Below are 14302 nucleotides of genomic sequence, written 5' to 3' on the forward strand. Positions count from 1 at the left end.
GATGTTGATAGTGTGAATGGATATAAAACGGCACCAATCAGAAGCTTGTGAGGTCCCTAAGAGAGTGGTTTTAGAAGGATGAAACTAATTAATCATTCAATTGTTATTTTAATGACTTAATGACAATTTTTGACAAAAATGTTGACAGAATCACAAAATATCATGTCTTACAAGAGAAAAACACCAAAAATATTTAGCATACCGAATGTGATGATAACAATATGGCTGGATATAAAATTACACCAATCAGAAGCTCGTGAGTTCTCTGAGAAGGTAGTTTTAGAGCGATGAGTTTTATTATATGTAACCATCATATAACATTACAAACATTACAATATGTAATATACCTGTTATACGTATAATATGGTTTTAAATTTTCTGGTCTGCGTTATACACGGCGCAAACTGCGAAAGATCGATAAAAGCACATGGTTAAATTTTGATGTTTGAAATGGTATTATATGGATGAAATTGCTTGAGAATTATGTTTTTGATAATTCTTTGTGTTTTCCAAACATTTTCCTCTGCAATGACATTGATTAGAGTCAACCTGTCATCACTGACCTGTGACCTGTGACCTGTTGACCTGTGACCTGTGACCTGCGTTTCGAACTAGCCGCTTTTTAATGGCTGCTTTTGAAACTTGCTGCTGCTGTATCAATTTTTATCATGTTTTCTGGCCTTTTGTAGAGTATCTAAAGAGGTTTATTATTCGTTTACTACTAAGTATTTTATGTTTGTGTAGTTACTGAATGCACCAATAAATTGATAATGCTCAGTAAGTAGAATAAAAAGAGTTACTTTTTCACAACATAAAACCCTGCCTCTTCTTCACTAAAACTACGAACAGCACAAGTATGATATTTTTTTCCTTGTTTCACCAGATAGTAATGTGTTAATAGTGAAACCAGTTGTGACAAACAGTCAGTTTTAGCAAGTATTCTTTAGAAGTTAATTGAAATTCAGCGATCATTTTCGTAATCGAACTGTCAAACTACTGTGAGATCGGGTAACTTGCGTCAGTGGAGGCTAATGCATAGCCCCTCAAATGAAGTTAAATGGTAGAGTAGAGCAACAGTCCCATGTTTCGACCAATCGTCCCAAGTTAGAGCAGTTGACGGTACAAAGGAGTCATTGTTGTGATTTGCTAGAAGGGCCATTAATCGATTACGTATAATATTGATTCTTTTACTGTTTTTAGCACTTTACTACTTTCACTTGTGTGTAAACATTTATTTTATGATTTTGTAAGGTTTACGGTCAACCTAGAAATAATTAATTAAATAATTTTAAAGGTCTATTACAGCATCAGAAGAATAATTGTATTACTTTATAAGTGAGGTTTAAGTCAATTTGTATCTGGTGGGAAAATTTGAGTAACAGTGGTAAATAAATCTTGACCGAAGTTATTGTATCCTTAAGTTACAAGCTTTTCTTAATATATTTTCATATGGATTATTGCATATTGAGATTTTGGAAGTTTTTGGCAAAAATAGCCAAATTTTAATCTCAAGGAGTATTATTTCTTTAAAGCTTATAAAGTTGGCTAGTTTTTACCCTGCTATTTTCTAGTCCAGAAGCTGGAGCTCAACAACTCAACTGTTTTTTTGCCTATGATTTTGATGGTACTTTGCCCAAGTGAAGCACAAAATGAAGTTTCTGGCATCAAAGAATGAAAAGTTCTTTTTTTCTTCTTCATTTTCAAAGAATTTTAAAATTCATTTTCTCAAGTTTATTACAGTTCTCTGAATTATTCTTCTGAATTGAAAGATTTTTTTACGCTTACTCTTAGGTTCCAAATAAACGGGCCCCCCCGCTTGTTAATTTTTCGAAAATTTGCCAACCCCCCCGGACCTTATTAGGACCCCCCCGTTTATTAATCTCTAAGAATATTTTCAGCTGTCAAAGAGAAGGCCCCTTATTTTGCTCTAAATAGCCTGATTTTAGCCTATTTTTACCTTATTTTTGGGTTTCAGAATTACAATTTCCAACCCCCCCGGCAATAAGGTCCCCCCCGTTTATTAAAATCTAGAAAATTTTCCAACCCCCCCGTTTATTCGAACCCCCCCGTTTATTTGGAACCTAAGAGTATATATAAAAAGGATTTTTTTAGTCTCATTTTTTTAGGAATCTTTTTTTGTTCTTAATGGATTGAGATTTTTCTTAAGAAAACAGGGTATTTACGACCTGTAATACAATGTGTATTTTTTGTGTAACGCTTCATTCAAAATATATAATGCATAATGCTGATCGTTTATGTTCAAATATTATGCGAAATTTTCGAATTTAAGTCGTCTTGTTTTAGATAGAAACATACACTAGGTGTGTTGTCTACACAGAACGCTTGGGAAGAGTGCTTGCTTATGCTTATCCTTAAATTATATACTCTTTTCGAAAAGTTTTTGGACTTCCCGGACTTTAGTTCTTGTAAGGACCCCCCCCCGTCCATTGATTTTGACAAAAAAATTTTGGTCAACCAAAGGTCTCTCTATTTTCTCGAATTAGCATATACTTGTGTCTTGTTCATTTTTTTTTGTTCTTGAAGAACATTTGAAGAAGACTTTCAAACACTCTCCCTAATTTTAATCAACCGCCACCCGTTTATATATTATATTTTACCGCAATATCGGACCCTCCCCTTTTATTCGAAACCCCTTATATTCTGGACCGTAGAGTAAGACAAAAATTAGTGAGTAGTTCCCATTTATAGGTAATGAATCAACGAATCCTGCACCATTTATGTTCATTACATTTGTCGAGGCCCTACCTGTATTACCTTTACAAAATCTAATTTTTATCAAAACAAAGAAAATCTGAAAAGGGGTTTTAGATAAATTGGTCGAAATGATTTGAAAACATTGTGATTCATCTTTTAAGAAGTTCAAACTCAAAGAAAGAAAACGTTGATAGTGCCGAAACAGTCTAACACAGAGAATCTATAATCAAACAAAACTTGGTTCAATGGGTACATGGTGTAATGGGATTTCCGAGCCCTCCATCTGAACTTAATTTCATGATCAGATAGAGTATACATTAAAATAAAAGGGAGACGAGTGCAGAATGGACTTTGAGACAAAGTTAGTTCCCTACAAAAATAATCTTTAACATAACCAGCTCCTATAGATACAAAAAAATGTTACACTTACACTTTGAAAATAAATCGATGAAGGTTGAAATAACTTCACTTGTCTACTTGTCTACTTACAAAGAAAATTTGACCTCTATATATACTAGGTCCTACTCCTAAAATAAATGTTAATTGCCTGATTACATAATGGGTTGGGGTTAATGGCGTTAGCATTAGCATATCAAAATAACAAAGTCGTAAAATAACACATAAGGAAGGCTTAACAGGAAGGTAATTAGGGTCAAACAAATAGGGGTACAGTAATGGCAATTAGCCTTCTGAGGAGCAAATATACTTTGATATTGACTTCAATCATGCAAATATGGGGAAATGGGGAAGGGGATAAATGGCTTCCTGAGATTATGTAACCTCAGGCGTCTGCACAAATCCAAGGGTCAATTTGGTAGTGGGTTCAGAATTTCATTGTAACACGACACATTTTATTTCAGTCCGATTGCAACTCCTAATGCACGATGTTTGGTACCAGAGAATACCCATCGGTCACTTGACGTGTATGTTCCACATCCCCCAAAATGCATTTCGGTGAACATGAAGAAATTTTCAGGGATTCTTCTGGTGGATTGTGGTCTCTTAGCAGTAGCTCTCCAATCAACAGCAACACCTTGTCTCTCGTAAACCAAATTGGTAATGTGATAATTGGATACTGGACGTTCTTTAGGATTCGGGAAAAAAGCGAACAGATTATTTGCTCCAACGCCTTTTCCGCAATTCTTATAGGTGACATGTCGATGGTTGGAGATGAAGCCGAGAGTCTGACCTGCGTGTGAATGCACGAATGGATGGGTGCCAAAAAAGACATACGGTCCTAGATGTCTGTTAACAGGCTTTGTGTAACCTGTATACGAGGACAATTGGACAGAAAGACCGTTTGCACGTCTCGGTTTGATCACAGTGAACGGTTGTGTCCCATCAACATTTGCTAATCGCAATAAGACATCTTGTTTGTTTCGGAACAAGATGTTAATATCTTGGGGTGTCATTAAGGCAACAGCTTCATTCGGGATAAACGTGTAGCCACCACCGTTTATACCCATTTCACAATACATTTGATATGCTCCTGATGGTAAGTAGATGGTGTGAATACCACTTTGCGCGTTTGGGTTGGACTGCAATATTTGCTGGCATGTTGCCGAACATTCGCTCACCTTGGAAAATAATACAAAATATGTTAATTATGACTAGAAATCTCGCACCCACCTCCAACCAGACGGGTGTCCCAGGTGGAGTACTACATGTTTTTTCTTTTATAAGCATAACGTTTATAAGCATATGCAGGCTCAGTTTTTGGTACCTAAACAATGGCTCTATTGTTTGAGAACAATAGAATGCTAAGCATAATGCGAGCCTGTCATAGGGACAGACACTTGCTTATAAAAAAAACATGTAGCCTTTATGTTATATGTACAAGGTCCAGAAATAGACTCTAAATTGTCTCATTTCAGCCGATTCTTAGACCATGTTCGCACGTGACGATTCTCTATTGTTCCGGAAAAAAAACTATTCTATTGGTTAGAAATGACGTTGGTCCGAAAATTGACCAATAGAATAGCTTCATTTCGCTTCAGAACAATACGGAACCGTCACGTGTGAACGTGGTCTGAAATTGAAGGAATGACCTTAAATCAATTCGACTAAAATGTTAAAATTTCCGGATTGCACAAACAAACCAGCAAAGAGCTTGATCATAGACATCGCAAGAGTCCAAAAATCCCATAAAAATTTAGATTTATTGAATACTTACATGAAATGCAAAGGCGACAGTTACGAACAATAATAACTTCATTGTTAATCTGGTCTTCTCCAATCCTTCAGTTGATCTAAACGATTTAAAATTAAAAAATGAAATTTCTTTTGAATTGTTTCCTCAAATTTATTGCCCCCGCAGGAGCGTAGCGACGAGGAGGCTCTCATAGTTTCACGCATAGATATTGGACTGGAATCTCAAAATTTTGCGAATTGTTTTGTTGTCGCGTAAGCATATCCGTAGTTAGTCTCTTCCGTAAATGTTCGGTTTTTTTCCGGGACGGTAGTCTACATATTTTCATATTACGTTATATTATGGTATTATCATTATTACATATTACAATTTTAGTTTTGATTTACCTTTGAAAAGCTGAAGCGAGTGTTATAAATGCAAATCAAAACAGTGTATGATATAACACGAATTACAATATTACTTGTGCAAATCAAAACAAACAAAATGGCAGACTGGTTGTGATGATGCTGATTCATTGACTAGAAAAAGTGTTTTGTATGTCAAATTTTGTTTCTTGTCTTTGAAACTGAATACTAACTACTGTAATTTAGTCAGAAGTTCACTTCAGCAATGATTTCAATTCTTTTTCCAGAATCTTTAAAGAAATTTGCTTAAGTTTTCAAATGTGCATTTGAAATTTTTGTTCAAACTCTAAACTCTAATTTATTTTTGTCTGTCATTTTATTGATAACTACCTTTATTGTTTATAGGGCTTCTTGAGCTTTAAATACCATCATATGGTCGTAACTCCAGAAAGTCCTTCTTAACTTAGTAAAACAACCGGCAAAGTACAAAAAAGATGAATGTACGCATATGTAAAGTTGAATCCAAACGTGGTTGACTTTTTCTTTTGGTCTTCAAAATAATTTACCTCACTTAGAGTGTTTTTAAAACCTGAAAAAAAGTTTGTTTACTCGTTAAACTTTACATGCGCACGTTAAACTTTTTCATGCAGTTGTGATAGCCTAAATAACTTACGCTCCAGTGGTTTGGTGAAATAGCTCCAAATTCTGGCTTTCTAAGTTAGGAGAGACCTTCCCGAAGGCATTTAACGGTGGTTAGACTAAGTACACAGACAGTCATACAGAGACACCATAAAGGGAAATTATATCGCTAGGTATAAACTCAAAAAGTCTAGCTTCCTGAAGGCACAACTCTTCATTGTCTGCGCTGCGATCAGCTTGGAGAAAAGATTGCATCATGAAAAAGGACTATGCACTTGAAAAGAAATTTAGGCGCATTTTAACTTTTCTCGACTGTACGTCTGAATGAACCACAATGGCATTCCTTTACTTTTCTTTTGGTACCAACAACATAGAAGATTTTGCTTGAGAAGTGCAATCACAGCATACGCTAGTGGAGCCCGGGCCTTAACTAGGATAAGTGAGTTTCTATTTCACCCAACTTAAGATGGCGCAGAACTTTTTGATAAATTTTATACGCAGTATCCTCTTGACTATTGTTTATTAGGCAAAGTAGCAATAGAGAAATGTTGAAATATAGCAGCCAATGAAAAAAAAACAAGCTATTTCTGATTGGTTACCTTGTGGATTTATTCACTGCGTATGTCCATATATTTTGCCTACAATCTAAGATGTCTGCGACATTATTAGAAAAGGTCTATTTAGTGAATAATAATCATGACATATATCGTTATAAGAAAGAAACTAGGAGAAAAAACAAACAAACAGGAGATGTGAAAATCAGTAAGATAATGATACCATAACTTTTTAAATATATTTTTGAGAGGCTTTTCCAGCTTTTCCTTAAATTTTATCAAGCTGCATGAATTCTTCAAGTATGTATTTTTTTATAATGGAATATAATTTTTTTTTCAAGCAAACGCCTCAATCGATCAATAAATCAATCAATCAATCAATCAATCAATCAATCAATCAACCAATTAATGAATAATTAAATCAATCAATTATTCCTGATTATTTTTTAATGTTTAATATTTAAAGCATTAAAGCTTTATAAGTGCATGACATGATCTTTATGTGGGGGCATTTAGTGAAAGCTATGACTAGTTCAGAAGATACAGTGATAGAATAAATTGTTACCAGATGTGGATTTTGCCATCGACACGCTTCCCATTTGGGACACAACGTTATTTCAACGTTCATCTAACGTCCATAACGCTGCCGAAAATCGAAAATCGACCCTTCCTTTGAGAGACAATGATGATTTTGGGACCCTTTGAGAGACTCTTTCCTAAATTTTGGTTTGATTTTCACCAAATTTCGGTCAAAATTTCTGGAAATCGTGACCCTTTGAGAGAAAAATTTTCGATTTTCGTGATTTTGGGACCCTTTCAGAGACTAACTTATGAATTTGTACCCCTTTCAGAGACTTTCGAGGTTTGAAAAAACGTACCCTTATGGCTCGCACATACCCGGCACCCATTTTGCCTAAGTACCCCCCACCCCCGGGATAGATACTCATAAATATTAATATAAATCCTACGCATCCCAGCTGGCACACAACATTGTTTCTACGTTCATTTACGTTATCCATATATGGACGTTATGAACGTTAGATGGACATTAAAACAACGTTGTGTTAAATCTATTAAAGTACACCTGGAAAATTTGCTCCAAAAAGGCTAAAAATTGAGAAAATTGGTCGAGTTTAAAAACTAGTACGCACCAGGCGGGCCCTTTTTCTGACAGTTGAAAACCTTATTTTCCGCACATGAACTTGACTTGAGGTCTCGAGAAAAACTGCCAAACTCTGCAAATAGTTTTCAGCGAATAAGAAAGACTTTAGAAATGAAATTTCATAGTGGGGACGAGGGATTCTCATATTTACAATTGGCCTGAAATTCGAGTGTTTTTTTCCATCGGGGAAAGTTTTATTAATTTCGCCTAGCGAAAGTATTACGATAACCTTTCGCGGCGGTGTCCTCGGAAAAAAAATTAGAAAACGAAAGTATAACTAACACGGTGTAGAAAACCAAATGTTATGACTCGGTTGGTCAATAAAATACACAATTAAATCAAAACAAAAATGGTACAGTATAGCTGTGAGTTCATTTGTTTTGAAGTTTTGCCGCTTTGATTGTTCAGTCATTTGATGATGGCTACGCAAGTTTCCCTCCACTGATGCAAGTTACCCGACTTTACGGTAATTTCTGGCCCGGATGGGTGGAGTAATTCGATATGCGGAATTGAGTCAATAGGTTGTCACGTTATCCCAAACGATTATATAATCAACAACTCCACTGAATCCAGCATTAAAACAACAATAATAAGGAAATATCACGTGTTACACGTGTTTATACTAAATATGCTTTCGTGTGTTACCAGCTGGCCTATTATGTCGACATAGTTGTTTGGAAAAACGCGTCAACCTATGACCTATTGACCAAATTCTGCATATTAAATTACTCCAGCCATTCAGGCCAGAAATTATTTGCTCCGTACGACAGAAATAAAACCATTATACTTCATAGCCAATATGAACAAAACTTATACATCAGGTAATATCTAATTTCCTGCTGGTTTTACTTGCATTTACTAAGTATAGAGGTATCATAAATTTAAGCTTTCGTAATAAGTACAATAGGCAGTCGTGTTAGCTTAAAGGAGTATTGACAAAAGATCTTTTATTTCTCTGACTGCTAAGCAAGAAATAAATAGTAAAAATCAGTAATTCTTATTTTTTCAAACAGAAAGTACCCCACAGTATAAGTTAGACATTAGACTAACTTACTGTGGGGCATGTTGTGATGCTTGAGTTTTTCATTATATAAAGACCTTTTGCTAGTTAGGATGTCATGTTGAATAAGTAAAAACTCCAGCATTATAAAAATTTGACACATTAATGCATAATTATTTTATTAAGTGTACATTCGTGTTTCTTATCATTGTTCTGATGCTGGAATTTTGTATTGATTATTTTGCTCTCTTTGATCTTTACCAGACATGTCTCTCTAAGGGTAATTTTTTCGTCTATTCGATTCTGACTTGTACCTCGGGCTTTTAATTCTTTATTTTATCTATTTAATAATCGTATAAAAGGCGAAATTTTCGACTATAAGTCGTCTTGTTCACGTTTGTAAGGATTATTTTAAAAAGTATATAAATTTGCTGATGATCGCATAAAGTGTGAAACTGATGGTATATTATTTCATGGAATTAACCTTTTAATACTTTTTGGACCTACCTGGAGGTCCTATAAATTAACCTTTGTCCGTTCGTTCGTACGTTCGTTCGTTCATTCGTCTGTCCGTCCGTCCGTCCGTCTGTTACCAGCTTTTCTCGAGATTGGCTCATTAGTTTTTTCTGATTTTTGGCACAATGATGCAAAATGGTAATGCCCAAAATGTAACGGAGCCTGATTTTCAAAAAAAAATAATTTCCAGCCGAAAACGCTGGAAATATGCCGGAAAAACCGGTTTTTTGGCATTTTCTCGAGATTTCATCATTAGTTTTTTCTGATTTTTTATGCAGAAAGATGCGTATTAGCGATGCCCAAAACTTGGTTGAGTCCGATTTTTGAGAAAAATTCTTTTCCGGCCGAAAATGCCGGAAATCGCCGTTTTTGCAGATTTTCATTGGATTTTTCACACAAAAACATTATTGATAACAATGCTCACCATCAAGCACGATTCAATTGTCAATAAAACTGATTTTTGCGACCAGAACTTTCTATTTATTTTTTTCCCTACAACCCTTCCCTCTCCCCCATCATCAATCAATGATGAACTTATTGCGTTATGCATTTTCGCTAAACGCTATAATTTCTGACTGATTTTTTTCATTTTTTTCCTCGCATTGCTATCTAACTTTCATCATCAGGTAGGTCCATTCAGCAGCTAGCTTATTTTCTACTAGATCGGAAAGAAACCCGATCTAGTAAGCAAAAATCCCTATTTATAGGGACGCCCTTAAATATAGGTACCCTCCCGTACCAATGAAGCTACTTTCCAACCATATAATGCACGTTAACGTTACACTGACAATGAAACAATTTTACGTGTCAGCCTTGTCGGACCAAGGTCGAGAATGCAATACAAATATAACCTTACCATTTTGTACGTAGAGTTCTGCTTCCTTAACCAGAGCCAGTTGATCTTGATCTGCGAACTAGTGTCTGACACTCCCCTCTATTTATAAGCTTTTAATTTGTTGACTAGACAATAAAATACTTAATGAGCTTTCTAATACTTAATTTTAAATCTTAATTACCTTATTTTAAGGCTATTCATTTAAAAGAGGCTTGCATACTAAAGGGACAAAGGGTCACGAATGATTTTAGACAGGTCTTACACTTAAACGTTATTTTCGGTAGCCTGTCCCAAATCCGCACAGTGGTTCGATTTTTCAAGTTAAAAAAAGATTTCAATGTTTTTACCTAAAATCGATTTTCTTGCGTTTCCAGAAACCTGAATAGCCGAGCGGTCTTAGAGGTTATAGGTAGGTTTATAGGTAGCTGCGTTAGCCGGTGTAGATCCTATGAAAATGATCATAAGACTAACGTAAAAGTGCTAGGTCATCAGGTTATCCACGTAAAATATCCTATCCCCGTTTATTATGACAATGGCACGATTGTCCTGCGTATTATCTAGATAAGGTGCGCCCTCAACATGGGGGTTTTAGAAATAGCACATTGTGTCAATGCCCGATGATGAGGTTCTCTGACCTACTTTTAAGTGCCAAATAAACGCCCCCGGAGGCGCTTGTTAATTTTTCGATTTTTTTCCAACCCTCCCGGACCTTATTAGGACCCCCCCGTTTATTAACTTTTGAAAAAATTCCCAGCTACCAAAAGGAAAGTTCCTTGTTTTACCCTGAACAGCCTAAATTTAGTCTATTTTGACCCTTTTTAGGGTTTTTAAAGGTCCATTTTCCAACCCCCCCGGTAATTCGGCCCCCCGTTGATTTAATTTGAAAATTTTTCCAACCCCCCCGTTTATTCGACCCCCCGTTTATTTGGCACCTAAGATTAATAGCTTAAAGTCAAATTTGGTATGTACAAATGAATTCAACGGTGTCATAAAAGTAACATGGTTCTAAAATGTTTTAAAATTTTTAAGATAGTTGATCTTCCGCCATATTCTAACGTTTGTGTGAGAAGCACGTACACATAAATTCCTTCCCTAACTTACAAACTCTATTATGTTCAACCACATTAAGATAGGGTTTTATCACTGATCTTTAACTACTTGACTGGATCAGGCTTCCCATATAAAAGTATGCGTGTTCAGTTTCGAGCTGACTAGTCCGCCATCTTGTTATCGGCAATCTATATTAACCCGACCTCAACCTCGACCCTGAACCTGGAAAAAGGCCGACCCTTGGAAAAAGCCGACTTTCGACCAAAATACAATAAAAAGCCGACACTGGGTAAAAATATGCTTTAACGACTTTTATAAGTATTTTTTTTTCAGATCGTTAGAAGACTTAAAGTTGAAACACGTTGACGACACGAGAGATTTATTATCTTCTAATCATAGTAAAGCATCAAAAAAGTAGATAATACCGAGTTTATGTATTTGCACTTTTGAGGACGGTAGGGTGACTGAAGCGATTTGGAAAAACCCGCAATTCCGCCCCGCAAAATCGAGGACGGTAAAATTGCTGATTTACCGTCGTCCTCAGCTGGTCAGGATGTACTCAAATTAGAACCTTACCGTGTCCTTGCATAAACTCGCTGATACGACCCGGGGGGGGGGGGCGAGGTTGACATATTCTTATAAATAATGTATCCCACCCCCTGCTTGTCTGCTCAATTTTTAACATTAGGATATGTCAATCTCATTTTAAAGCATTGCAAATAAAACGGGTCGGCTTTTAGTTGAATTTGGGTCGAAGGTCGGCCTTTTTCAAAGGGTCAAGGGTTGGTCTTTTTCCAGGGTCAGGGTCGAGGTCGAAGTCGAGGTCGGTTTAATATAGATTGCCCTTGTTATCAATTCAGATTGTCCACAGCGCAATTCGAATGTTTTGAAATTTGAACGTACGAAGATCTAAGCCAAATTAGAAAACATCATGGCGACTTAGTCGACTTAAAACTAGACACTTCCACGGGAAATCTGCGAGCAGAAGAAAAGGCTTAGGCTTACTAGCCTATCTAGTGTGTAAATGAATATGATATCTGTGAGTTATATAGTATGTTCATTCTCTAACATGTCCTTGTTTTGATTTCGGTATCGATGGAAACAAATTGAGATGACGTTAAAGCTCGTATAAAATTCTGCAACTCTCTGATAATCAAATTAAGCACGTGGTATACCACGCTTTTAACGCTATTGTTTGTCTGCATAGCTTAAAGAAATGGTGTTTGACGTCAACTTTCTCTTAGGGTTTTCGGGAAATCCTTTTAATGTTATTCTCCTTATTCTATTAAAAATTTTTAGTCTTAGTGTTAATTTCTTTTCAGCAGGTTAATTCGAATATCAAAAACGAGTGATGTGAACGTTTTCGATTGATTAGTGAAAAATCAATCAAGTCATTTCATTTAAATTGTTTCTTTTACTAACTCATAATAGTCCTTTAAATGAAAATAAGTAGCTTTAAGGGCTGATTTCTGCGGGAATTTTTAGGTCGGGTTTTTAAATTTCTTTAGGTAACTATTGCGAAAATTAATCCCACCGATATTTGATACGTTTTTTTCTCAAAAATCTGTAAAACTATCATGGACAATGCAAAAATAATTGCCAAAATGGGTGTCATTCGCGAGATTAAGTCCAAATGGAAATTTAGAAAGGCCTTATCCGCGAAATCAAAGAAGCGCTAATAACAAACAACATGCATGAATGGGCAGTAAAAGGCACAAAATCGTGAAAATATTGACTCCCGCCGATTGTGCCATCCGCGAAATTAAGTTCCCGCAAAATCGTAATCACAGATGAGCTCAACCGCGAATTTTAATCCTCGCGAAAATCTTTCCCATTAAATTAGCAAAGAACACAATTTCCTCACATACCCACACACTCTTAGGTGCCAAATAAACGCCCCCCCGCTTGTTAATTTTTCGAAAAATTTCCAACCCCCCGGACCTTATTAGGACCCCCCCGTTTATTAATTTTTAAGAATATATCTTATTTTTGGGTTTTCAGTTAAGTACAATCTCCAACCTTCCTGGCAGTTAGGTACCCCCCGTTTATTTAAATTTCGAAAATTTTCCAACCCCCCCCCCCCCGTTTAATCGAACCCCCGGATGAACCCCCTCCCGTTTATTTGGCACCTAAGAGTACTCGTACTCTCACCTCACACCGCAAAAGTTGGTTTCAAAATAATTAGTTCTCCATACACGTTTTTTTATTAGAACACCTAAAATTTGGCTGAGCCTGGATGTGCTTATTTTTTTAGCAATTTTCAGCCTGACATGTTCTTAGATGCGTTCTTAAATTTTCAGACGACTCTAAATCGACAATATCATGCAAAATAAAGAGCACTTAAAATCGGTAAAATTTGGACAATATTCGACTCTCGATTTAGAAAATCCATTCCTTAGTTTGTTTAAAACTGCTTGAAAAGAGGAAAAAATTGTAGTTTCTTGTCATTTTTTTCCAAACTGAGGCTGGGCATGTTCTTACGATGTTCTTAATTTTTCGACGAATTTCAGCCTCAATGTTCTTATAAACTGGGTTCTAATAAAAGAAAAAACGTGTATATTATATACAAAAACCTGTATAACATATCCGAATACATGCTTTTATTATCTAAGCATGACGTTTTATAAGCATACTGAACACTGGATTTGGTGAAAAATAAGATAATCAATAACATATCAGAGAGCTTTGGTTATTGGTCATTGATCATGGGTTGTGTACTTGAGATTTAAATTTTTCTTTTCCATACAGAAGAACTATTTTTTTTCTCGGAAAAATAAGCATATCAAAGGGCGTGATTTGGGCTTGATTAAAAAATATAGCTTTAGTGTGAGTCTGTTAAATGACGCGCCTTACGCGCCCACGCGCCTTACGCGCCCTACGCGCCTGAATTTCGACGCGCCTTTAAGTTTTGACGCACCTTCTTACGCGCCTTATTATCGATGTGCCCTAAATTTTTGACGCGCCTTACTTACTTGCCTTATTACCGACGCAACCTGAGGTTAAGTATCAGCAGATAACTCAGGACGACGGACGAATTTTTGAAGCCTTCGTTCGCGCTACGGCACTTTTCTACAGGCTAACCCGAAAGCTAGGCAGACATACCCCGGGCAAAAATATCGGATTTGCTCTAGAACGAGAAACTGAACGGAAACGTGTTCTAGAGCAAACCCGATATTTAACCTCGCTATTAGTTCTTTTCAAAGCAAGTAAGGAATTGTGTTTAATGTCAGCATATTTATTTTTCTTATAAGCATCTTCTTTATAAGAAACCAATCAATAACTTTTGATTTGAGGGGATTAGGCTTTCGGTAAGCAGTATTTTCAAAGCAAGTAAGGGA

At 36.1% G+C, this 14302-nt stretch overlaps 1 protein-coding gene across 1 annotated transcript; it reads right to left on the reverse strand.

Annotated features, from left to right (window-relative positions):
- Positions 1-3081: 3081 nt before the first annotated feature.
- On the reverse strand, positions 3082-10025 carry LOC136799266 (uncharacterized). The gene is made up of 3 exons (XM_067055960.1): positions 9936-10025; positions 4889-4964; positions 3082-4292 (listed from the first exon to the last, which is right to left on the reverse strand). Exons 2-3 carry the CDS (start codon positions 4928-4930, stop codon positions 3567-3569), a joined length of 768 nt encoding a protein of 255 aa, XP_066912061.1. The 5' UTR covers positions 4931-4964; positions 9936-10025; the 3' UTR covers positions 3082-3566.
- Positions 10026-14302: the final 4277 nt, after the last annotated feature.

This window comes from Clytia hemisphaerica, unplaced genomic scaffold, assembly GCF_902728285.1.
Source record: "Clytia hemisphaerica strain Z4C2 unplaced genomic scaffold, Clytia hemisphaerica genome assembly, whole genome shotgun sequence".
NCBI lineage: Eukaryota > Metazoa > Cnidaria > Hydrozoa > Leptothecata > Clytiidae > Clytia > Clytia hemisphaerica.

Coding starts and splice junctions, on each gene's coding strand:
- LOC136799266 (XM_067055960.1), bottom strand. CDS start 4,930: ATGAAGTTATTATTGTTCGTAACTGTCGCCTTTGCATTTCAT. Junction 4,293..4,888: donor CTGTCGCCTTTGCATTTCAT/GTAAGTATTCAA, acceptor TTATTTTCCAAG/GTGAGCGAATGTTCGGCAAC.